The sequence below is a fragment of the Cordyceps fumosorosea genome (assembly GCF_001636725.1).
Source record: "Cordyceps fumosorosea ARSEF 2679 chromosome Unknown scaffold_16, whole genome shotgun sequence".
Classification (NCBI taxonomy): domain Eukaryota; kingdom Fungi; phylum Ascomycota; class Sordariomycetes; order Hypocreales; family Cordycipitaceae; genus Cordyceps; species Cordyceps fumosorosea.
This window is the reverse complement of record NW_017387316.1, coordinates 615,503-639,768: the sequence shown is the minus strand read 5'-3', so window position 1 is coordinate 639,768 and position 24,266 is coordinate 615,503. Positions and strand designations below refer to the sequence as shown.

The window sequence follows — 24,266 nt, the reverse complement described above, 5'->3', positions numbered from 1 at the left end:
CAGTGGCAATGAAAGCCGCTCAACCGACAAACTGCTTCTCCACAAGCCACAACCAGGCCAATTGGTGGCCAGATAATTGTAAACCCGCATTTTGCCTCTGGCTCTCGTTAGTCTGACGTACATTGTCTGGGGGCTTCTTTTCAACCTCTTTTCCCTTCTCCCACTTGCTTTCCCCACGCTTTCCTCTCCGGCAAACAAGTCACCGGCCCTCAAACCGCCCCAATTGCTCTCGCCACCGCTCCCGAGCTCTTCATCTTGCGCGTGCCGACTGCAAATTTTCCCGTCCTCGACGACCATGTCGGCCCCAGCTCCCGTGGTGAGATGCGTCCAGCGCGGTGCTCGCTCCATCGGCGGCCGGCTGGGTGCTGCTAGCGGCCGACCTATATGCCGCAGCATCACCACCACCACCACCTCCCCCTCCTCGAAAACGACGACGACAACAACAACAAGACCATCAACAGCCTCCCTGGCCTCAACGAAAAAAACGCCGAGGGCGGCCGCCGCCTGCTCCTCGGCCCGCGGCCCCGCCAACCTCCGACGCTTCACCACGAGCCGGCCGCTGCGCCAGGACGACGACGACGCCTTTGACCCGAGCCGCATCGAGCGCGAGTCTGACGAGGTCGATGTGTGCATCGTCGGTGCCGGGCCGGCCGGCCTCTCCGCCGCCATCCGCCTCAAGCAGCTGGCCAACGAGGCCGGCAACGAGGACTTTCGCGTCATCGTGCTGGAAAAGGCCGGCGACGTGGGCGCGCACATCCTGTCCGGCGCCGTGATCCAGCCGACGGCCGTCGAGTCGCTGTTCCCGGACTGGCTGGACGCGGACAACCCGGCGCGGTTCGAGCACGCGACGCCCGCGGGCACCGATAAGATGCGCTTCCTGACAAAGACGGCCGCGATCCCGCTACCGGCGCCGCCGCAGATGAGCAACCACGGCAACTATATCGTCAGCCTCAACCAGTTCGTCAAGTGGCTCGGCGAGCGCGCCGAGGAGCTGGGCGTGGAGATCTACCCGGGCTTCGCGGCCGCCGAGGTGCTCTACGAGCCCGACGGCTCGGTACGCGGCGTCGCCACCAACGACCTCGGCCTCGGCCGCGACGGCCGCCCCAAGGACGCCTTCGAGCGCGGCATGGAGTTCCACGCAAAGGTCACCATGTTCGGCGAAGGCTGCCACGGCAGCCTCAGCAAGCAGGTCATCCGCAAGTTCGACCTCCGCAGCGACAGCCAGCACCAGACGTACGGCCTCGGCGTCAAGGAGGTCTGGGAGGTGGACCCGGCCAAGTTCGACAAGGGCCTCGTCGTCCATGCCATGGGTTACCCGCTGCCCAGCGACGTCTATGGCGGCTCCTTCATGTACCACTTTGGCGACAACATGGTCGCCGTCGGCCTCGTCACCTCGCTCGACTACAAGAACCCGTGGCTGTCGCCCTACCAGGAGTTCCAGAAGCTCAAGCTGCACCCGCTCTTCCGCGACGTGCTCGAGGGCGGCAAGTGCATCTCGTACGGCGCGCGCGCGCTCATCGAGGGCGGCTTCCAGTCCATCCCCAAGGTCGCCTTCCCCGGCGGCGCCCTCATCGGCGACTCGGCCGGCTTTGTCAACGTGCCCAAGGTCAAGGGCACGCACAACGCCATGCACTCGGGCATCCTGGCCGCGCAGGCCGCGTGGCGCGCGCTCGAGCGCGAGGACCCGGGCACCGTCTTCCTCTACGACTACGAGGACGCGCTGCGCGCCTCGAGCATATGGAAGGAACTCAAGGAGGTGCGCAACCTGCGCCCGTCCTTCCACGGCCCGCTCGGGCTCCTCGGCGGCCTCGCCTACTCAGGCCTCGACACCTTCCTCCTCAAGGGCCGTGTGCCCTGGACCTTCAAGCACAAGCTGCCCGACCACGCCGCCACCAAGCCTGCCGACAAGTACAAGAAGATCGAGTACGAGAAGCCCGACGGCAAGATCACCTTTGACATCCTCACCAGCGTCTCCCGCACCGGCACCAACCACGAGGAGGACCAGCCCGTCCACCTCCAGGTCAAGGACTGGGACGCACACACCAACGAGACCTACCCGGGCTACCAGGGCCTTGAAAACCGCTTCTGCCCGGCCGGCGTGTACGAGTACGTCGAGGACGAGAGCAAGCCCCACGGCGTGCGATTCCAGATTAACGCACAAAAGTAAGTCGACCAAATCCTGACCCCCCTCTTGTGCGTTGTAGTTTAGAGAAACATGAACGGCTGACACCGGACCTCGTACAGCTGTATTCACTGCAAGACCTGCGACATCAAGGCTCCTCACCAAGACATTAATTGGCAAGTGCCCCAAGGTGGCGAGGGCCCCAAGTACTACATGACATAAAACACGGCACAAACAGAAAAGAAAAAGAAAAGGGAACGAGGAACCGTGCTTGCCACAAGAAAATCAAGGCTGGGTACAAGGAGGTGAAGTCTTGAACTTGTCTACCTGGCTCTTGTTGCGAGGCAACGAAAACGAGGCAGCCAGGGCTGCCTTCATTTGCATTTGGCATCTTATGGATATTTCTTTCTTTCGTTTCTTTGTTTATCTCTGGTGTTTGATACCTCATTTCATAGTTCCTTTGTACAAGGCAAAAGTCTGATATAACGACAAATCAACAGGTCATCATGTCACATGCAAATCCAGAGGCAACAAAGATGGTGATGAGAGTACAAGCACAACCAAAAAAAAAAAAAAGGTAGCACCAAGTTCGCGACGTGGAAGATTGCGCAGGAGCACGGCTGGATCGCACACGGAAAGCTCTAGAGGTCCTTGAAACAGGATCTTTCCTGGCCCTCCGGTATTCCTGTGCATTCCGTGAAAGGAGGGAGAGGAAGATGGTGGTGTGGCTGTGTGCCGTGCCGCCGCCCTTTGGTGATCCTAGAAGCCACACGCGGTTCAGAGACATTCCATGTTGTGCAATGTGTACAAGAAGCCTGCGTTCCAAGCTTTTTACGAGAAGCACTTTGAATTGGAGTTGATGCCCTGGATTCCTTTGACGAAGGCTGACTTTTGCGAGCTTTGTTCGTCATGTTTTACGTGGCGTGAGGCGGAAAGGGGTGATGACGTCGGTCTGGAGATGCCTTGGAGGTAAAGCAGATCGCCACGGCGCTACCAGGGCAGAATGGAGTGCCCAGAGACCTGCACCGGGCTGGCAGGGATTGGGCCGTCTGCAAAGTTCTTCCGTTGCTGAGGGAGGACAAGGTCACGAATGAAAAGAATTGTTAGTGAGGTACTTCCAAGATTTTAATGGGACTGGTGGGTCCAGCGATCACAAGTAACTGGTACTTGCGCAGACCCCGGCGCAGAATTTTCGCCGCACAAGGAGCACAAGCTCAACAACGCAGTTTTCGCGCTGCATCGACGGGAAAAGACCGAGAAAAACACCAAGAGTATTGGAGCCATCTGTCAAGGCAAAATGTCACGTTCGAATCGCATTCAAACGATGTGAGACGCGCAAACTCGCGCATGGTAGTGATCCAACAGGCAATGCGACAACTGGCGCGTCACGTTCGCGGTGGGGGTAGAGGGAACCTGGCGGTTCAACCAATCAGAGCGGCAGAAAGGCAGGAGGCCTGGAGCGGCGCTGGTCGCGGTATCCGTTGGAGGCAATCAATGACTCACAGACGCAAACGAGGGCTGGTCGCAATCCCCTTGGCCAGCGGAAGAGGAGGGGCCGGGCTAACCAGGGGCAGCAAGATCGATGCTGTTTTTTCCTTCCTTTCAGTGGGCGACGCGCTGTCAGCGCAGTGGCGAGCGCTAGGGAGTCCGGAACGCCGAATACGCATCATGGCGTCGCATCGCGGTTCGCTTTGTCAAGAGATGCGGCGAAAACTGTCTTGAGAGGTGATCTCATGCTTTTGCCGTTGTTTTGACGTGTCTGACTGGTGAAAATGCGTTTGCGCGGAGACGAAAGGCCACCTGGTCGCAAAAGGGGCAGGAAGAGAAGTCGGAAGAAGAGAAGAGAAAAGTTGTCTACTCTCAGGGGTAGCGCTGGTTTCAGAGACTTGTGTTCGGTTTCTCGCCTGTGCGAGGGAGACGCTGACAAGGGTCTGCGGAAAAAGGGGGTCAATATCAAGTGAGGCTTGTGGGTATCGAGAGTGCCCCCTCCCTCCCTGCCTCTGGGTGTTGAAAGGAGAAAGGAAAAAAATTAGGGGGCGAGAGGTGGTGGCGCGAGTTGACCTGACAAGAAAGTTACGCGGCCATTTGGTGCCCCATAATTCCTTTTGAAATCCGGCTGGCTCCAAGGTGAATGGAAGGTTTGGTTGGGTGTCAGCCATCCGTGTCGCTCTGGCTAGGTTCTGCTGCGTGGTGTGGCAATGTGGGAGCCGCCCAAGTAGAGTTGGGCGCCTGTCGGGTTCGTGTCAATCAATGGTCCTGGTTTGGTGCAGCAAAAACCTATCACTGCCGTCGCCGTGACAGGACGGGACGTCGTTTCCCTTTGCCGCATCGTACCGTAGCCGTCTCCGTACGTGTAGCCGTCGTCATCGTAGGTATCGCGTTCGTCTTGTCGTGAGTCGTGCTTGAGCAGCCTGAGCTGGTGCTGAATGAGTGGTGACTGCTGACGTATCGAAGGCTGCTGGCGGGGGTGGTTGGTATGGTGGTCATGGGTAGAAAGGAAGAAGAGAAGGAGAGGAAAAATGTGTGAGAGAGGTAATAATGCACAGAGAGGCTGGGCAGAGTGGTCCCGCTGCGAGATGGTCTTGGGGAGGAAAGAGATTTGAAGAAAGAACCCAGATTGTCTGGTGGGCGACGCATCACACAGGGGGTAAAGGAGGGGTCACAGGGGTATTGAAGCGCCCGTGTGCTGCAAGTTGCTGCAGTTGGCCGAATATTGGTGGTCAGGAAGCAGGCAGAGTGAGAGGCAGACAAGTGAATGAATGCAATGAAGGAAGGCCTTCCATTGTGAGCAGCAACAAGCAAAGGTGATACCTTGTACCGACAGACAGACAGCCAGACAGGCATCAACAGCAGACGGCAACGCCCTGCAACAACCTGCAGCCGAATTGTTATCAGCAAGTACCCTCTCCGCCGGCCTGTTGGTGTGGTACCTCAGGGGTCTCCTAGTGCGAGACTGGGTTGGATGGTGGAAAAGCAGAGATAAATTCACCAGATTCACCGCTCATGATTGGCTCGTGTCACGGCTAGCGCCAGGCTAAGCTCAGGCCTGGCCCCTCCCCAGGTTGCGCCACAGGCCTGGAGGTTGCCCAGGTCTGCTGTTGCCTGGGAGCCCAGAGTCGGTGCCCACATGCGCAGAAATATAAGTAGCCAGCCCTCCCCCAACTTGTCATTTCCGCCATTCTAGTGCGGAAGTCCCGATCGACGGCCCTACGTACCTACCACCTGCGTTTGGTCACCCATAACAATTTTTTTTCTCTCCTCCCAACTCAAGTCGGCCGACTCCACTTTTCTAGTTCTGGATAGCCTCTTCTGCTTTCCAACCTCAGTCCCTTCTTGCATCATCACGTCGCATCTCTGAATCTCTGCCGCCTCGACACCTACATCGTCTCTTCAATCACTCTCTCCACCTTGATACCCTGAAGCGACTTTGCCGGTGCCCGAGCGCAACCTCAGCGAGCTCTTATCTCCCAGAGAGCAGACCCGACGTCTTCTGTCCCGCGCGATCAGGCCAAAGAAACTGGAACACGTTCCTTGACGCCCTCGCACGCCTCTCCCTCTTCGCCTGCAACCGATCCTACCGACGAAAGATAGATACGCGATATTCGCCATCGTCGATTTCGGGTCGTTGCACGCTTGTGTAGTCCAGATTAAACCAAGTTGTGCCCTTGACAAGTGATAACGGCGGGTTTACTGTGCTCGACTTCTCCGAACACACTCACGTCCACCACTGCCACCTTGACGACGCTGTCGGCTGTCAAAGTCAACGCCTCTCAAGGACTTTTATTTGCTCGAGCAGCAATCTTTGTAGGGGAGACATTTACTTGTTCATCTCCCGCGACTGGTATGCATTCCTAAGCTTCTTTCATCGAGTTTGCCACCCGTCGCATCCTTAATCTTGTTACATCTTGTCGTCTTCTATGCTTCAGATGCTAACTTGCTTGTTTCGCAGTTGCGCTCAGCCTTCTTGCTCTCTGACATAGAGACCACTGTCTGATCCCGCGCAATCACGATGGAAGGCATTCAAACCCATCCGTCCAACGCCGCCCAGGCCAAGGCCTTCACTGCGCCTGGATCCCTGTCCTTCCCTGGCGCTTCCAAGGAGCTGACGCCGCCTGGCAGCACCGGCGATGCTTCCCAGCGTCCCGCCCTGCCTGGCCAGCCCTCAGCCAACGGAAATGCGGTGACGCCCGCTACACCCGTGGCTACTCCCGCCGCCACTCAGGGCCCCAGTGGCATTACTCCCACTCTACAGTATGTATATTGCTGAGAACCATTTTGGTGTTCGGTGAAGCTCATATTGCTCCAGGAACATCGTCGCTACGGTCAATCTTGATTGCCGTTTGGATCTGAAGACGATTGCTCTCCATGCCAGAAATGCCGAGTACAACCCAAAGGTACTTTTTGCCTTGACTTGATGAGCAATAATTTTTCACATTTCATTGCGATGCTAACGTTCTGGAAAGCGTTTTGCGGCCGTCATTATGCGTATTCGCGAGCCCAAGACCACGGCTCTCATCTTTGCCTCTGGCAAGATGGTTGTCACCGGTGCCAAGTCGGAAGATGATTCCAAGCTTGCTTCTCGCAAGTACGCTCGTATCATTCAGAAGCTCGGCTTCAACGCCAAGTTCACCGATTTCAAGATCCAGAACATTGTCGGCTCCTGCGACATCAAGTTCCCCATTCGTTTGGAGGGTCTTGCCTCGCGCCATCACAACTTCAGTTCCTACGAACCCGAGTTGTTCCCTGGCCTGATCTATCGCATGATCAAGCCTAAGATTGTCCTCCTCATTTTCGTGAGCGGCAAGATCGTCTTGACTGGTGCGAAAGTGCGCGAGGAGATCTACCAGGCGTTCGAGATGATCTACCCCGTGTTGCAAGATTTCCGCAAGGTTTAAGAGGCCGCCATGGTGACATCGCACTCGCCCCTCGCCCAGTGCATTCCGCCCCCTCAACAACTTGTATGACTATAATATTGGTCACGATCCCATGACTACACACCCCCCCCGCAACGGTATTGTGGGCGCTTGCCAGGACACAAGCAAGCTCTGCCATCCGTTTGTATCATTTTGATTTTGAAGCATTGCACTGGCGTTGGTAAAGGACAGGAACGTGGAGGTCATGCCGTTTTGTTTCCATTTTTTTTCGCAACGGTCCTGGCCTAAGGCAAAAAGCACAAAGACTTTTTTTTTTAATCGCGCGACTATACATAGATTGCTGGCGGACCTGTTGGCCATGCTCGAATCATGGCCTCGTTTCTGCTTTAATGCTTCCCAAGAGGAGAGAGCACTGTTGCTGAAGGAGACGTCAGCGGAGAATATTTTTTATAGCGGAGAACGCGAGGTGGATCAATCCAAACTGCCAGAAGAAGCGAGTCTTCATTCTGCGAATACTCTTGCTATGTCTTGTTTGACACCATTCGGTCGAGTTGACACGGCTTTACTTGACAAGCACACCGGGGCCTCGACCGGTTTAGCTTTAGCAAAAACAACTCTTAGCGATTGTCTTTAATCTATTCGTCTCTCAAGGTTCTCTCATGTAGTCTCGTCGTGCACGCCCTTCATAAATCAACCGCGCCCTGGGAGATTTCAACTTATCTGTTGACAAGATAGCCGGGGTACAGTGCGTCAAGATGGACTTGGCAAACGTGGGGATATTCGGGGCGTGGCTCCTTTGGAAAGTTCCGTCTATTTCGACAGCGGCGGGAAGACCGATCGCGGCGTCTTGGGGTCTATTCATCTCCCCCACTTCCAATCACCAGTCGAGGCACACTATTCACCAACCCCCTCTGCGATATCTATAGATATTGCTGCCGTTTGTCTTCTCGGAGAGAGGCCAAAAACGGCAGTAGAGCAGAGGCGCTGTCTATTAAATACGCTTAGTGGACCCAGAATCACAGCCTCTCCAGCCATGACGGGCTACAAGATCCCCAGCTCCGTGCTAATTGTCGGCTCCGGCGTCTTCGGCCTCAGCACCGCCTGGACGCTGACGCAGCGCCCCGAGTACGCCGACACGAAAATCACAGTCGTCGATGATGCCAGCGCCTGCAGCGGTGAGTTCCCGCCGCTCGACGCGGCGAGCGTGGACTCGTCGCGCATCATCCGCGCCGACTACGCCGACCCGCACTACGCGGCGCTGGCGGCCGTCGCCCAGGCCGCGTGGCGCTCGCGGGGTGATGAGGACCTTGGCGGCCAGGGCCGCTACTCGGAGTCGGGCCTCGTGCTCACCGCGGACCGGCCGGCGACTACTCGGGAGGGCAAGCTGACGGGCATGGACTACACGCGGAAGAGCTGGCGCAACGTGGCGCGCATTGCGCGGGAGGCGGGGCACCCGCCGGACAAGGTGCGCGCGCTGGAGAGCCCGCAGCTGCTGCGGGAGCACCTCGGCACGCCGGGACGGCCGGGCGACTGGGGCTATCTCAACGCGCTCTCGGGGTGGGCGGACGCGGGCGAGGGCATGCGCTGGCAGTACCGGCGGGTCAAGGCGACGGGGCGCGTCGAGTTCGTCGACGTCCGGGTCGTGGAGCTCGTCACCGAGGGGAGTCGCGTGGTCGGCGCGCAGCTGGCCTCGGGCAGCACCCTCCGCGCCGACCTCGTCGTAGTCGCAGCCGGCGCGTGGACCGGCGCCCTGGTGGACCTGCGCGGCCGCGTCGAGGCCACCGGCCACGTCCTCGGCTACGTCAACATCACGCAGGAGGAGCTCGACGTGCTCTCCCGACAGCCCGTGGTGCTGAACCTCACCTCCGGGCTGTTCATCATCCCGCCGCGGGACAGGTTGCTTAAGGTGGCCCGACACAGCTTCGGCTACCTGAACCCCGTCACCGTGCCGCGCGCGCTGCCCGTGTCGCCCGCGGCGCCGCGCGTCCCCATCGTCGAGGCGGACGCGGACCTGCGGCGGGCGTTTCGCGACCTGGTGCCGCTGCGAGGGCTCGAGGGCCGGCCGTGGCGCGAGACGCGGCTGTGCTGGTACGCGGACACGCGCGACGGCGACTGGCTGGTGGATTTCCACCCGGGCTGGGAGGGCCTGTTTGTGGCGACGGGCGACAGCGGCCACGGCTATAAGTTCCTGCCCGTACTGGGCGACAAGATCGTGGACTGCATCGAGGGCCGCGGCGGCGAGCTCGGCCGCAAGTGGAAGTGGAAGGACGTGCCGGAGGGCGATACGGTCGGACGCGAGACAGACGGCCGGTTCGAGGGTCTTATCACGGAGGATGGCAGTAGGGGCGGCTACCCGGGGATGATCCTCCAGGACGAGCTGGCAAAGAAGGAGGCGGCGAAGCTGTAGGCACGGGAAGTGAAGTCGATTGGTGTCTTTGCATATAGCTGGCGATCTATGTTTTCTTGCGCTGCTTTGTGAGGCAACGAGTTCATGTATTTGAATTGTAGATGACAAATAGAGATAAAGTAGAAAATATCTTTCCTCTTTATGTGACCAAGAGTTGGTAAGATCCTACAATCTTCATCGTAATTTATCAGAGCAGAGAGAGCATTGTGGCTTGGTGGGGCCAACCTGTCCGTAACCAAGACCAGGACCAAAACCACGAACCTACACAATCTGCAACTTGGCGAAATCCCCAAGCATCACCCATCAACCAGCCACCAGAAAAGCGCGGCACGATAGATCCAAGACGACATGAAACCGAGGTAGCCTGAAATCAACTAAGAGACGTGAACCCGATACGACAGCTACCTTGCGCGACGCGCGCCGCGCTCTTCTTTGTCTGGGAGGCACCTCGGCTCCCGCGCCATGTCAGGCAAAGGTTTCGCAGCCAACGACCGCAGCGGCGGGCTCCCTGGTAGCGATGCCAAGCTACAGAAGCCGGTAAAGCAGTCCGTTTTTGATAAGCAAAAGGCCGAAGCGGAAGCCAAGCGCCAACGCGATGCGGCTGAGACCAAGGCCGTCTACGAGGACTTTGTCAAGAGTTTCGACCGCGATGACGACAACGACAACCACGACCGAGACAACTACGGCAGCAACCACGGCCCGCGGCGAGACGGTGGCTTCAATAGCAATCGCGGGGGTCCCCCTCGACACGGGTTCGGCGGGGGAGGCTCGCGGCGACATTTTGGCGCGTCTTCCTCGTCGTCAGGTATGAAGAGCGGCCCGGGGAGCCTAGGCCCTGCGCCCAACGCATTTGGAAAGAAGAGATCGTTTCAAGACTTTAATAAAGGCTCCACGGCGCCACGAGATCGAGGTGGGATGGGGTTTGAGGACTACCGCAGTGGTCCACCATCTCAGCAGCAGGCCAGCGCTTCCTTGAGCAAGGCGTTTGCGACCAGCGACGACGAGGATATGGGCGATGCGCAGGACAGGGAGGAGGACAAGGCGGTGGCGCGGCCGACGCTGCGACTCTCAAATGTGCCTCCGGGGACGTCGCCGGCTACGATCAAGGCGATGATGCCCTCGAACCTCGTGATAGACAATGTCAAGCTGCTGCCCCCGGCACCTGGCGCCGCGACGGAGCGCAAGAGCCTGGTGGTGATTGTGACCATGTCACCGGAGACGCCAGCGACAGACATGGACGCGGCTGTGAGCGCGCTGCAGAACAGGTATATGGGCTACGGCTACTACCTGGCGCTGCACCGTCACCTGTCATCGGCGGTCGCGAGCTCGGCGGCCGCGCTGCCGAACATGGGCCTCTCATCCGGCACATCGCATCCCTTCGGTGCCAAACCTGTGGAGCAGCAGTCTGAGGCCGGGGGAAAGAACGCGCAGCAGCAACAGAGCTTCCATCGCGGGTTTGCGCCCCCTACGTCGTACGGGCCCAACTACGTGGCCATCAACCGCGCCAACATCTTACACGTGCCCGTCAAGCCGCCGCAGGACGTGCGCACGATCCAGCTCATCAACATGGTCATCGAGGGTGTCCTGGAGCACGGCCCCGAGTTCGAGGCGCTGCTCATGTCGCGGCCCGAGGTCCAGCGCGAGGAGCGGTGGGCGTGGCTCTGGGACGCCCGCAGCGAGGGCGGTGTCTGGCTACGCTGGCGGCTATGGGAGGTGGTGACGGGCGTGCAGCCCCGGGCCCAGCGCGGCAAGTACGTACCGCTGTTTGAGGGGGCGCACGCGTGGAAGTCCCCGGAGAAGCCGCTGCCGTTTGAGTACACGACGAGGATGGACGAGTTTGTCTCGGACTCGGAGTACAACTCGTCGGACGACGAAGACGTGGACGACGAGGCGAATAACAACAACAACCGTGACGGCGAGGAGAGCGGCCGCTCGTTCCTGAATCCGCTCGAAAAAGCCAAACTGACGCACCTACTCGCACGGCTACCAACTACGCTGGGGCGGCTACGAAAGGGAGACATTGCACGGATCACTGCGTTTGCGATTACGCACGCCAGCCGCGGCGTGGACGAGGTGGTGGACATGCTCATCACCAACGTGGAGACGCCGCTGTCGCTGGCCTCGGCGAATCCAGACCGGGAGCGCGATCGCGAGCGGGAGAAGGCGGCCTCGGACGATGGTCCGCCGGACCTGAGCGGCGCGAGCCTGATTGGGCTGTACGTCGTCAGCGACGTGCTGTCATCGTCGTCGACGAGCGGGGTGCGGCACGCTTGGCGCTACCGGCAGCTGCTGGAGGCGGCGCTCCGGGCGCGCGGCACGCTCGCGTGGCTCGGGGGCATGGCGGAGCGGCAGGGCTGGGGCCGGCTGCGCGCGGAGAAGTGGAAGCGCAGCGTCGGGCTGGTGCTGCACCTGTGGGAGGGCTGGTGTGTGTTCCCGGCGGCGAGCCAGGCGCTGTTTGCGCAGAGCTTCGAGAACCCACCGTCGATGGCGAGGGGATCCAAGGGAGCAGCGACGGAGGAGACGCAAGATGGCGCTGGCGAGGTCAAAGACGGCCGGTGGAAGCTGGTGGAGGCAAAGTCAGCAGAGGAAGCGGACGCGGACGTGCAAGGCGAGCCGATCAAAGAGGATGATGTCGAGGGAGAGCCGATCGAGGAGGATGATGTCGAGGGAGAGCCAATCGAGGAGGATGATGTCGAGGGCGAGCCGATTGGGGATGACGACGTTGAAGGTGAGCCCATTGAGGAAGATGATGTCGGATCGCCAATGGACGAGGAGGATGCGGCGGGCGAGCCAATGGATGAGGATGAGGCGGCGCCGGGAACGGGGCAGGCTGGCAGTAGTGGTCATGGTGCGGCGCCACAGCCGGTGTCGTCGGGATCCGCGGCCGGACAACGGCGGAGGCGGATGCGGGCTGCGGACATGTTTGCCGACAGCGGCGAGGACTCTTGCTGAAGCGGGGGAATTTTTGAACGTTAGCTTGGCGTTGAATGGGCTTAAAATCATTGTATATATTTTTTTTTTCTATAAATCATGGCGAGTCTCTTTCGGGGCAACGCTGAATGCGGTCTTGTGGTTCGATGGGCGTGAAAGTCTATTCAGTGATGGATACATGGAACGAGCAGAGATTAGACTACCAGTACTTTGGAGAAGCAAGGGCGATATGGTTCGATGGGTGAACGAGGAATGATGTTCAATTAAAGGCGCGGTTGGGAGGTGACTGGCTGACTCGGTCGGCGACCCGGGATGCTTGGCAGCATGAAGGAGAACGGTACGGATATATTGGTATATTTATTACATAGATGGCATGCGGACAACGCTTCCCGCGGTCGATTGTCTTGATATAATAAGAACGCCACCATACGCTGGTCAAGCGACGGCTGAATATCATGCATTATTTTGCGTGCGAGTGAATGTCCCGTTTGAGAAGGTATAAGAGAGAGCTGAGAGGAGCAGGCTTGATAGCAATCCCGATGGTTGAAGACAAGCGAAGGAAGCCGAAGGCCGCTCGAATTTGGGGTGCGGTGGTTGGTGGTTGAGGATTGGCGGTGGTGTGAGAGCGAGCCAATAGAAACTTGCTCATCTGGGTCCAACCGTTTGCCGATTTGTTGGCGGGTGGGCTTTCTATCGTTTCCTAGCCAGGACTTGACGATGGTGTGACCGGTAGTGAAAGAAAAAAAAGATCTATCTAGGAACAACAAGGAAGAAGAGGGTGATGACGGAAAATTTAAGACGTTTGCTTGTACAGGCGAATCAGCTGGTGGTGGGTAGTTGTCGAGTCTTGAATGTCTCGGGCTTGACGCGCAAGAGGAGGCGCCTCGGGTGTGTGTGACGAGACAGGGCGGGACTGGGCAGGACAAGGCAAGGACAAGGAAGGACAAGGGACACACGAACACCGGATTTGCGAGCCTGATTCGCTTTCAGCTGAAAGGACATGGGGGCGGATACTTGCACTAATATTTCTTGGAAAAGAACACATCAGATGTAGAGCAAATGACACCTTGGCTATTGGTGAGTGAGGATCGTTAGGGTTCGTCCGACGGGAGCCTGTGAATAGCAGGCGCGCGGAAAATCACGGTGGATTTCTTCAAGAGATAAAAAGACCAAAAAACAACAAAATAAAATAAAAAAACTTTTAAAGTGCATACGTACTACTAATTAATTTAAACTAAAGATCCCCGCACACGTTGGTGAGCGTGGCCGGCCGTTTCAGCGGATTCCCTTGAAACATGCGAGCCGGTCTGGTGATGGTCGTTGATGGATGTTCGATATCGAAAGGTAGGCCGCGCCGTCCGTGCGCCGGAAGACCGGTGCCTGCACGCTGTTTGCGGAAGATGGAGATGGAGGGCTGGTTATTTACAGACATATACATACATGAAGAAATGTCTGATCTCCTATGAGCCGAGCGTGCCTAACAAGGTCCCTCCCTTACTGAACGACGATGCATGGAAACCCGTTCGCTTTGACCCTGCAGTGGGCGTCATTAGCGGGTTTCTCGGTATCCTTCAGCGGGTTTAGTGGACAAAGGACCCCCTCGCGGTGCGTGGGGCAGCGCTATCGAGGGCCTTTTCATGGTCTTTCAGTGGCCCAGTGAGTGTCCAAGCCTCGCCGCGCCTTGCCCGCTTCCAGTCCTGTCTGGGTGGTGGTACTTCCATAGTAACCTCTTTCTCTTCCATTGCCTTCAACAACCTCACTTCTTCCTTGCTCAACGCTTTCCAACCAGACACGTAGCTCCCATCGCCGTCCGAAGCGCTCAATCTGTGGCAAATTGACGAGTTTATTGCCCCATCTTCGTCAGCGTCGCACATCCATCTGCCTCAACCTTCAGCTCGCCCCTCCACTTCCCCAACAACGGCGACCTACCATCTTCAAACATTCCTAGCTCAACACCAGGCGCCGTAGCCTCAACCTACCGTCGCCGGCTTCAACTCACCTCTGGCGTACTTCAACCACGGCCATCACACTCATATGAGTCGCTTTTCGGATAACCACGACGCACTTGACCCGAACGGCCGCCACACCGCTGACGGTGTCGCCTTGCCTTGAGCCGCCGCACCGAGGACCCCGCCAGACCACATAACGCTCCCTCTTAGCCGTCGCCCTCATCAACGGCCCGATCTCATCGCCCACCATGCCGCTCATTAACGGCCAAAAGATGGCCTGGTATGTAGATATCGACAAACCAGCGGCTAACGCGTCCGCGCCCCTCGACCTGTGACGCCGCCGCTCCCCCGCCAACAACCAGACTGACTCCCTCTCAGTGAACCCTGCATTCGCGGGCATCGATCCACAAAGTGTAACCATGCCAATGACCGGCTCATGGTTCCTGTCCGGAAACCGGGTCGTCCACTCAGCTCCTGTCCGCACCCGGCCTCGCGCCCGTGCTCTTGTGCCGCCGTGACAGCCGCCATACCCAAGAAGCAGACCTGCCGCTGCGGCCCCGCCTCTTCCTCTTCCTCCTCCTCCTGCTCTGCACAGCCTGCCGCCTCCGATCCCGTCAAGAAGGAGCCCGAGTCGAATGGCTCGTCACTACCAACAAGCCCCACGAGGTCTACGCCGAGTGCGCCCTTCCGAGTTCAAAAGTCGTCCTCAAAAGGGGCCAGCCGCAAGCAGTCTGTCGGTGTCGCTGGCCTCGAGAGGATGGACACCAGCCAGCTCAATATCATACAAGGCTTTGACCGTTCCTCGCAACCGTCGATAAATGGGACAAATGGAATGAATGGGCATGCTCCCATGAGCGGAATGGGCCCGTACTCTGCCATGGGTATGCCCATTGGCGCACCTCCCTTTGGCATGCCGGGCATGTACCCGATGATACAGCAGCCCATGGTACAACCTTTTACCCCAGAAGTAAACGGCTCGGCAAATGGCAACGGAAGCTCCACCAACGGCAACCCGGAAACTACTTCAGGTAGCTGTTGCAGCGGAAAGCAGCCACCCCAAACAACCACCGTGGAAAAGCAAGAGGCCGCAATTGAGAGCAAAACGGAAGTCTCAGGAAGCTGCTGCTCGTCAAAAACTAACGGTGTCAGCTCTCCAACGCAAGTCCCTACCGAGAACGCCAACGGGCAACTAAATGGAAACCACATGCCCATGTTCCAGCCTCCCATGGGCATGACAAACGGCATGTACCCATTCTTCGCCACTCCCAACATCTTCACATACCCGCCTCAATACGGCTCCTACATGCAGCCCCTCCAACCGAAGCAATGGCGACAGGCCATGAGCAACATGAACATGGCGCCGCAAGTACAGCAAGCCTACATGTTTGGCGGCCAAACGGCGGTACCGCCTTACCAGCAAGCAGGAGCGGCAGACACCTCGACATGGACTTCCCACCAATGCAGCTGCGGTGACTCTTGCCAGTGCATCGGATGTGCTGCCCATCCATACAACGACGCCACGCAAAACTATGTCCGCTCCGCTTGGAATACGATGATGCAAGACGCCCACGCCGCGCATAACGGGCACGGGCACGCCAGCGGCACGCACTCGCCCACCAACGGTACGCACGCGGCCGTCAACGGACAGCAGCTGCCGCACACGAACGGCATCACCGTGAACACCTCCACGGGCAAGACGGAAGGCGGCGCCGTGTCACCCACGGCGCCGCAGACGCCGTCGGACGCCACGTCCGGGCTGGCGGAGGAGCAGGCACTGTCAGCCAGTGACTTCTTCTTCGTCAGCTACCCTTTCGCTGACGGATGCGACGGCGAAATGTCCAGCTGCCAGTGCGGGGATGATTGCCAATGCATAGGCTGTGCGATCCACAACAACCCGAGCCCGGGGATTGCAAACTGAGGCAACGTTGGAATGATTTATACATCAATATTTTTTGCTATTTTGCTCGCCGATACCCCACCGATTTGGCCGTCGCTATGAACAAGAAATGCATGGCGGATGGAGCGCTCAGGATAGTGTATATATACATCCACGTCATAATTGAGCATGAAGAACATCCCGATCCAGCGTAAGCCGGGTCGAAACACACTCCACTATAATGTCTCTCTCTCGCTACTTTCGCGTGAACCAAATCATCTCCTCGTCTGTATCCTTCATGTCGGGCTCCATCGCGATACCCAGCTGAGAAACCTTGCCGCCCTCGACGTCGAGTCTAAACTCGGCCTTGACGGCCGTCAAGTCCTGGCCGCCCCAGGCCTCGCTCTCGGCGATGCGCAGCGTGAACAGGCGCTGGTCGGCAACGTGATTGAAGATGCCAGTGAAGCCGAAGGAACGCTCCGAGGCGTCGACGAAGAGCTTGTCACCGTCCTTGATCTCCAGCACGAGCTGGTGGTAGCCCGGATGTTCGTACGTGCCCGCGTACGTCTCGAGGGACGTGGTCAGCGGCTGCGGCGCCGGCACCGCCGCCTCTTTCTCGCCGTCGCCATTCTCCACGCCATCATCAGCCTTTGCATCCTTGCCATCCTCGTCTTTCGACAAGGACTCGAGAATCTCCGCCGTCAGCGCCGCCTCGCACTTGTCCGGGTCGTCCTCGTCCTCGTTCTCCGCCTCCCACCCGTCCACCAGCGCCTCCCAGTCCGGGCGCTCCGCCTCGGGCACGCCGAGCACCTCGTCGATCAGCTCCCGCACCACGACCGTGCCGGCCGCGTGCCCGCCCTCGCTGCTGTTCGCCGCCACCACGCAGCCGAACCCGCTCGCGGGCAGGAACGTCTGCTTGGTCGCGAAGCCGGTCACGCCCCCGCCGTGGTCCAGCCTTTGGTGGCCGCGGTACCAGTCCGACTCGAGCCCCGCGCAGTACAGCGCGGGGCTCGAGTGCGGTAGGGTAGGCGGCCCGTCCGGGTCGACGATGGCGCGCGGGCGCAGCAGCCCGTCGCGCACGGAGGCCTCGGTGAGCGGCGCCGCGGCGGGCCGGCGCAGCATGGCGTCGACCCACCGCACGTAGTCCCGGACAGAGGTGATGATGGAGCCCGCGCCGTTGGCCTCGGGGCACTGGACCATGGGTACGGGCATGTGGCGGCCGGTAGGCGCGCGCACCCAGGTGTAGCCCGAGGCCATGCGCGGGCCGAAGCCCTTGGCGCGTGCGCGGGACGGCTGCAGGCTGGTGGAGGACATGCCGAGGGGCGCGAAGAAGGTGGTTTCCAGGAAGTCGGAGAAGGAGAGGCCGGTGCGCTGCTCGACGAGGTGTGTGGCGACGGTGTACATCATGTTGTTGTACATGTACTTGGTGCGCAGCGGCGCGCAGACGGGCAGGTTGCGCAGGTTCCTGGTGACGGACCGGGCAGTGTCTGGTGTTTTGGATCCTATCCCAAGATACGACCAGTCATGGCTGTGATGGGGTGTGTTAGCAGATGGCAGGATGAATGCTTGGCGTGAAGACGCTCCGAGTCCAACTCAACTACCGGAAGTCTGTAAGAGAAAAACGTACGTAGGCATGCCCGTCCGGTGGGACAGCATGTCGTCCAGCGTCACGCCACGCGTCAGCTCCTCGGTCGGCATCACAAAATCGCCGGGGAGCAGGGCGGAGACGGCGGCGTCATAGCGGACGTCCCGGTGCTTCTCGTCGTCGTCGACGAGTAGGGCGACGGCGGCGGCGGTCATGCTCTTGGAGGCCGAGGCGATGTCGAAGAGCGTGTCGGGCGTGCACGGCACGGGTTCCGGGCTCTCCGCGTCCGGCAGCCGGGCGAGGCCAAAGGCACGGGCCTCGATGCGACCGTGGAGCGTGATGGCGACGGCCAGACCGGGCACCCGGTACTTGGCGAGGAGGGCCTCGGCGCGGGCCCCGAAGGCGTCGGAGAGGAAGTAGTCCATACTCTGACTCTCTAGGGAGGGAGTAGGTGTCTTTCTTAACGCAGCGGATAGAGGAATGTTGGAGGCAGATGAAGTTGATTTTTATCAATCTACTTGTCTTTCCGTGGCGAGAGGATGAGAGGAGTGACCTTGCTCGGCCTGGGGCTCAGCGGGGTTGACATGAACGAGGCTCGGCTCGGCCGTGACTCACGGACTGTAGATTAGTAATAATTTGATGAAGAACGCCTGCCGAGTAATTGTATTAAGTAGGCATGTATGCTTGCTTGTAGGATCATGATTGGAAGGCAGCCAGTATTGTTGCTTGGATATTGGTAGGCAGGACTTTCAATGTATTACTCGCCAATAAGTATTACTTGGTGGTCGTTAGAGTTGGTGGGCTAGCAGACCATTCAACAGCAAATCGACTTTAGCTATTTTAATATGGTTTTATAGTCTCTACTAGTTGATACTGCAAGAAATATTGAATATTTGTAGGTACTGTGTAGCTCTATGCCTGGAGTCTGGCCTTGGAATTGTTGGCAGCTGCAGTGGGGCGGGAGCCGTGAAGGCTCACTCATTACCCTCTAAAAACAACTGCTTCTCACTGAGCCATCTCATCATCACACTACCTCCATTGTTCATCCATTTCACCTACAATACTCTACTACCTGCCATCTCACGCTACGAAAATACTCGGATTTTTCATTATGCAATAAATAAAGCTTAATCCCGCGCACAACATCATGTCTGGGGTCTACGATGAGCACTCGTCCCGCGCCACCCGGCAAACGGACGACTCGCGTCGCCACCGCGACGACAGACGGTCTCGTTCGCCCGGCCGTGCGCCCAGGCGGCGGTCCAGAGACGCGGGCCATGAACGCAAGAGGACTACGGAGCGTAGACGCCAAGAAGACGATGCCTCGACCTCACGGCGGCATCGCTCGCCACACAGACACCACCACCGACGCAAAGAGCGCGACTCGCCCGCGGTTGTGGCACAGCCGCCCGCCACCCTGCCCTTTGACGCCCGCGCGCTGACCAAAGGCGACCTGCGCAAGTTCGAGCCTTTGCTTGCGCACTACCTCGATCTGCAGAAGCAGAAGTACATGGACGACATGGACGACCGCGAGGTCAGGGGCCGCTGGAAGAGCTTCATGGGCAAGTGGAACAGGGGCGAGCTGGCCGAGGGCTGGTATGACCCGGCCATGTTCCAGAGGATCCTGGAATCGTACGCACAGGACGATCTGGACGCGCCAACAGGGCGGCCAGAGCCGGACAGGGGAGGCGGGAGATATTCACGGGCAGAGGAGCATCAGCAACACAGTGACCTTGATGCCGACGATGCCGACGATGCTGGAGATGCCGATGCCGATGCCGACGACTCTGATTACGGGCCGGCCCTACCTGCAGCATCCTCTCGCCGGGGCAAGCGCATCGGCGTCGGCATCCCATCCAAGGACGACCTCGCCCTGCGCGATGAGACCCGGGCGGAGGACCGCGAAGCCGCGCGTCAGGACCTGCGCGCCGACCGCCGCGCCGACCGCAAGCTGCAAAAGGAGCGCCTGGACGAGCTCGCGCCCCGGGCCGAGGCGGGGACCCGCGAGCGCCAGCTGGAGAAGAAGCGCGAGGTCGGCGACAAGATGCGGCAGTTCCGCGAGGGTGGCAGCCCCGGGCCGATGGCGGCGGCCAACGAAGCGGAGCTGATGGGCGGCGGGGACGCGCTGGCCGAGTACAAGCAGCGCAAGGTGGAGGAGCAGCGGCGCAAGTCGGAGCGCGAGGTGCGGCGCGAGGAGCTGCAGCGCGCCAAGGAGGAGGAGATGGAGGAGAGGAGGCGGCGGTGGCAGGAGAGGGAGGAGGGCACGATGAGCATGCTGCAGGAGCTGGCAAGGCAGCGATTCGGGCCAGGCAGCTGAGGTTGTCGCGGCAGGCTCTTGAGGGCAGCCCCAGTGGTTGTGTGGTGAGCTTTGAGATGGGAAGGCGACAACTGGGCTTATCTGGTAGTGTTTCTTCTTCTTCGAGGAGTTTATGGAGTAATTATACATGGCGCGATTTCCCGATGCACATGTGGTTACATGCATGCATGACTTATTGGGTAACTTGGTATCAAAACCTCGTGAGGCCTATCTACACCACCGCAGCCGCGTTTTAGCGTCGCCAATTTTGGGGGACCGCTGCGACTAAACCCGACGGGTATCTGCGGGTGTTGCGATATTCTTCTAGCCGTCTCTCTTTTTACGTGTACGATAAGGTAAGTATTAAATAGTTAACTAATTAACTGAGCCGAATGGGACGCCGTCTTGTCTACTAACAAGGTATGATGTGGGAGGCGGACGCATGCAACCACCAAGGCTCCACCATGGACGGGCCACTAAAGCTGATTTTGAGGGCGCAAAAAAGGTTTCGACATTTTCTAAATATTTTATATTGCTCTGCAGCAGGGCTGAAACGAATCGTGAGCCATAAATCGCGACCGCATATTATTATATATCACCGGAGTGGCACTAGACGTCGATCGATACCATCACCGTCCGCTTACCATACGCATACCACCAAGCGACAGCACACAGCGACAAGCTCTTCACCCAGTTGTGCCGCCGTAATTTCAGCCAGCTTTGGTGCCGGATCGTTCCGATATCCACCAAGCTATACGAGAACTGTCCAGACTACCTACGGAATATAGGTAGCCTCGTTGCATTCGCCGTGGTTCGCTCTCGCCTCGCCAGGGAAGGTGGCTTGCGCCCAATCTAGCTCTCGGCCGGCCGTGACATCACACGTCACACTTCCACGGCGCCTAGGGAGGCTGATATCGGTACTTGATATCACACAGTACGAGTTGATTGGGCCATCCTGAACGAGGCTCAAGTGTGCAGATTGTAAAGACTTGGAGTTACGGAACAGAAGCCACGTCACAGACACGCAGACACACACCATGGATAACGACGAGGACTACGGCGTCGCTGGGCTCCTGGAGGAGCCTGAGGATTACTACCCGCCGCCGCCGCCGCCGACGCAGCAGGTGTTTACCATGCGCAACGGCCGGGCCGTGACGCTGCACCTCGTCGGCGCCAGCCCGACCGAGGCGAACCACCTGTGGAACGGCGCCAAGGTGGTCTCGGACTACCTGGAGGCGCAGCCGTCGCGCGTGCGCGGCCGGACCGTGCTCGAGCTCGGCGCCGCCTCCGGCCTTCCCTCGCTAGTCGCCGGCCTCCTCGGCGCGCGCAAGGTCGTCATGACCGACTTCCCTGACCCGGACCTCGTCGCCAACATGCAGAAGAACATTGACGCCTGCGACGGTGCGTCGGCCGTCGTGGAGGCGGCGGGCTTCGTCTGGGGCCGCGACGTCGCGCCCCTGCTGGCCCGGCTGGACGGGGACGGGCAGGCAAAGTTTGACGTGCTGATCCTGGCGGACCTGCTGTTCCGGCACAGCGAACACGGGATGCTGGTCAGGACGATCCGCGAGGCGATGGCGCGCGACGGCGGCGTGGCGTACGTCTTCTTCACGTCGTACCGGCCGTGGAAGCGCGACCGCGACATGAAGTTCTTCGACGTGGCGCGCGAGGCCGGCCTGGAGGTGGTGCGCGTGGAGGAGCGCATCCTGGACAAGCCGATGTTTGAGAATGATCCGGGCGACTTGGACGTGCAGAAGACGGTGAATGGGTTCGAGGTGCGGTGGCCGGAGCCGAGGTGACTCCGGGGCGCCGGGCGGGGAGGTGGGCGGGGCGTTTTTTCGGGCCAGCGGAGGAGGACGGGCCAGGGATTTAAAAGGATGGACGAAAAGAAATAACGAGGGGAATTTTTGGGTATTGGTTGTACTTGGGATAGACGTTTAGACTTGAAAACATGATGCACGTCAAGGTAACAGCCGAAAACATGGCGCTGTTACGAGGGGCTGAGCGCGTTGGATTGAATGAAGACAAAGTTTTCTTGGCACAAAGTTCCTTGAATATCCGAAGATGATAAGCCCAAGTGCAAGACAATGAGCCGGATCGACGACAAGCATGCAAGGTTGGGTGGAATGACGGACGATGGTTGAAACCCCGCGGCAGACCGGGCGGCGGGACAAGCGAAGCGGGGATGGGATGAGGGATTGGCGGTTGCGAGTAACGTGTCATCGACCGCGGGGTCGGTCTGGTCTGGGGGTCTGGGGGCTGAAGTGCCTGCTGGATTACCTGATTACGAATAGTGCGGTAATGGAAGAGTGTGGTCAGAGGATGGGTGAATATGGCCTGAGTTGCTGGCCTGGTTGGGATAGGTACTTGTGGTCTGTCTGCAGGTAATTGATGATTGCAGAGGCCGCAATGTTGGTACAGGCAATTATGATGCGCTTCAAGAGCGCTGAGCGATTGCTATCAGGCTGATGTCAGACACTGGAATTACAGGCTCCTTCCCTGCTACACTGCAGCGTGTCTCGTGCCCCTTTCGCCCTGTATCAGGGCACTTCTGCAGGTGACGGGCTCCAATTTTTACCCACAGCACCATCTGATAACCCGGGTCACCGAGCCGCCTTCAAGACGGCTATTACGTACAACGGTTGTGGCATGCTACGTGAGATTCTGTGATTATTTTACCGTATCGGAAGTTGTTGTAATGATGCACCTTGAGCGGATGATACTTCGGCGCAAGCTGTTGAGGCTCAGCGGTACGAGTACCTTACATACACTGCCCCGTAGCCGCCCTACACCTACAGTGTGTATGTATGTATGTACAACGCCACTGCTACAGCACTTGCCAGGGCCCGCTGAGGCTTCCCCAAACGTTGCAGCACCCCGCTATTCGCGTCCGGTTACTGGGCGCCAACGGACCGCCTACGGACCACCTACGGACCACCTTTTGGCACTTCACTCCATGCAGGCACCCCAAAACTTCCCCGCATTGCTGAGGATTTATATCCAACATCACGCGCTTCCCCAGTCTTGGCCTTGCTCTTTTCTTTTGTGTATTAATAACAGCTCTTATCCAACTCTAATCCATCCCGTTGCTTCCTACTTGTCTCCTTACATCCATCATCATATACCCATCGTAATATCCCGTCCGCTCCCTCGCCCACCATGCCCGCCCAAAAGATCTCCTCCTACCTCGCCGACCTCGAGCGCGACGGCTTCGTTGTCGTCAAGTCCATCGTCTCCCCCGAGAAGCTGCAGCGCCTGCGCGACGCCGCCATCAAGGTCGAGGCGCTGGCCCGCCGCGGCGAGTGGCCGCACATCCGCACCGTCGGCAAGCAGTTCCCGCCCTGGCAGTGGGAGCCCGAGAAGGGCATCTGGGGCGTGCAGCACATGATGAACCCGGACCTCCCCGGTCACGACATCTTCACCGAGCTCTACTTCTCCGACGAGGTGCTCGACATCGTCAAGGCGCTGCTGCAGTGCGACGACGACCAGCTCGTCATGGAGCTCTTCAACATGCTCGTCCGCCCCGACGGCGACTTTGAGCTGCGCTGGCACCGCGACGACATCCCCGCCGAGGCCACCCCGGACGAGGAGATGGAGCGCCTCGCCCGCCCGGGCTTCCACGCCCAGTACAACTTTGCCCTCTGGGAGGACGAGTCGCTCGTGCTCGTGCCGGGCTCGCACGCCCGCGCCCGCACCGACGCCGAGCGCGCCGCGGGGCCCTTCGAGCCCGTCCTTCCGGACCAGCTCATCGTGAAGCTGGAGGCGGGAGATATTGCCTTTTACAACAACAACATCCTCCACCGCGGCGTCTACGACTCCAAGAAGGACCGCGTCACCCTCCACGGCTCCGTCGGCCACGTCAGCGGCAGCAACCTCCGCGCCCGCAACGTCCTCCAGCACGGCATCGGCAAGTGGGTGGACAAGGTCGACTTCTCCAAGCTCAGCACCAGGGAGCGTGAGCGTGCCGAGGCCATGCGCGCCCGTCTCGTCAAGATGGGCTCCGAAGCCGGCGACGTCGGCTACTCTCTACAGGGCTAAGCAGGGCCGAGGCCAAGACAAGATGTCCATGAACTTAATGAAGAAGAAAATTGATGTAGCAAATCCAGTGCTACGCTCTGTAGATGTTGTTGTATAAAGAGATCAAGATTTTAAGAGCCATCTTGGTAATTACATAGTTCAATTTGAGTATTTATCAAAACAATGATTCACGTTCTATCCTACTCGCGTGT

The 24,266-nt window shown here is 59.0% G+C and overlaps 9 protein-coding genes across 9 annotated transcripts; 8 read left to right on the top strand and 1 right to left on the bottom strand.

Moving 5' to 3' along the window:
- Nucleotides 1-295: 295 nt before the first annotated feature.
- On the top strand, nucleotides 296-2,344 carry ISF_06408 (electron transfer flavoprotein-ubiquinone oxidoreductase; the record flags this gene model as incomplete). Its single annotated transcript, XM_018850012.1, has 2 exons — nucleotides 296-2,163; nucleotides 2,245-2,344. 2 exons carry the CDS (start codon nucleotides 296-298, stop codon nucleotides 2,342-2,344), a joined length of 1,968 nt encoding a protein of 655 aa, XP_018702989.1.
- Nucleotides 2,345-6,131: 3,787 nt separating this feature from the next.
- ISF_06407 (TATA binding protein) lies at nucleotides 6,132-7,017 on the top strand (the record flags this gene model as incomplete). Its single annotated transcript, XM_018850011.1, has 3 exons — nucleotides 6,132-6,373; nucleotides 6,429-6,516; nucleotides 6,586-7,017. 3 exons carry the CDS (start codon nucleotides 6,132-6,134, stop codon nucleotides 7,015-7,017), a joined length of 762 nt encoding a protein of 253 aa, XP_018702988.1.
- Nucleotides 7,018-8,029: 1,012 nt separating this feature from the next.
- On the top strand, nucleotides 8,030-9,403 carry ISF_06406 (sarcosine oxidase; the record flags this gene model as incomplete). The annotated part of the gene is made up of 1 exon (XM_018850010.1): nucleotides 8,030-9,403. The coding sequence occupies one exon, from the start codon at nucleotides 8,030-8,032 to the stop codon at nucleotides 9,401-9,403; it is 1,374 nt and encodes a 457-aa protein (XP_018702987.1).
- A 462-nt stretch (nucleotides 9,404-9,865) lies between these two features.
- On the top strand, nucleotides 9,866-12,355 carry ISF_06405 (RNA polymerase II, large subunit, CTD; the record flags this gene model as incomplete). Its single annotated transcript, XM_018850009.1, has 1 exon — nucleotides 9,866-12,355. The coding sequence occupies one exon, from the start codon at nucleotides 9,866-9,868 to the stop codon at nucleotides 12,353-12,355; it is 2,490 nt and encodes an 829-aa protein (XP_018702986.1).
- Nucleotides 12,356-14,531: 2,176 nt separating this feature from the next.
- Nucleotides 14,532-16,201, top strand: ISF_06404 (Copper fist DNA-binding protein; the record flags this gene model as incomplete). The annotated part of the gene is made up of 2 exons (XM_018850008.1): nucleotides 14,532-14,563; nucleotides 14,662-16,201. 2 exons carry the CDS (start codon nucleotides 14,532-14,534, stop codon nucleotides 16,199-16,201), a joined length of 1,572 nt encoding a protein of 523 aa, XP_018702985.1.
- A 213-nt stretch (nucleotides 16,202-16,414) lies between these two features.
- ISF_06403 (beta-lactamase family protein) lies at nucleotides 16,415-18,169 on the bottom strand (the record flags this gene model as incomplete). Its single annotated transcript, XM_018850007.1, has 2 exons — nucleotides 16,415-17,687; nucleotides 17,787-18,169. The coding sequence occupies 2 exons, from the start codon at nucleotides 18,167-18,169 to the stop codon at nucleotides 16,415-16,417; spliced, it is 1,656 nt and encodes a 551-aa protein (XP_018702984.1).
- Nucleotides 18,170-18,891: 722 nt separating this feature from the next.
- ISF_06402 (hypothetical protein) lies at nucleotides 18,892-20,061 on the top strand (the record flags this gene model as incomplete). The annotated part of the gene is made up of 1 exon (XM_018850006.1): nucleotides 18,892-20,061. One exon carries the CDS (start codon nucleotides 18,892-18,894, stop codon nucleotides 20,059-20,061), a length of 1,170 nt encoding a protein of 389 aa, XP_018702983.1.
- Nucleotides 20,062-21,077: 1,016 nt separating this feature from the next.
- ISF_06401 (hypothetical protein) lies at nucleotides 21,078-21,836 on the top strand (the record flags this gene model as incomplete). The annotated part of the gene is made up of 1 exon (XM_018850005.1): nucleotides 21,078-21,836. The coding sequence occupies one exon, from the start codon at nucleotides 21,078-21,080 to the stop codon at nucleotides 21,834-21,836; it is 759 nt and encodes a 252-aa protein (XP_018702982.1).
- A 1,360-nt stretch (nucleotides 21,837-23,196) lies between these two features.
- Nucleotides 23,197-24,075, top strand: ISF_06400 (phytanoyl-CoA dioxygenase family protein; the record flags this gene model as incomplete). Its single annotated transcript, XM_018850004.1, has 1 exon — nucleotides 23,197-24,075. The coding sequence occupies one exon, from the start codon at nucleotides 23,197-23,199 to the stop codon at nucleotides 24,073-24,075; it is 879 nt and encodes a 292-aa protein (XP_018702981.1).
- Between the last annotated feature and the right edge of the window lie 191 nt (nucleotides 24,076-24,266).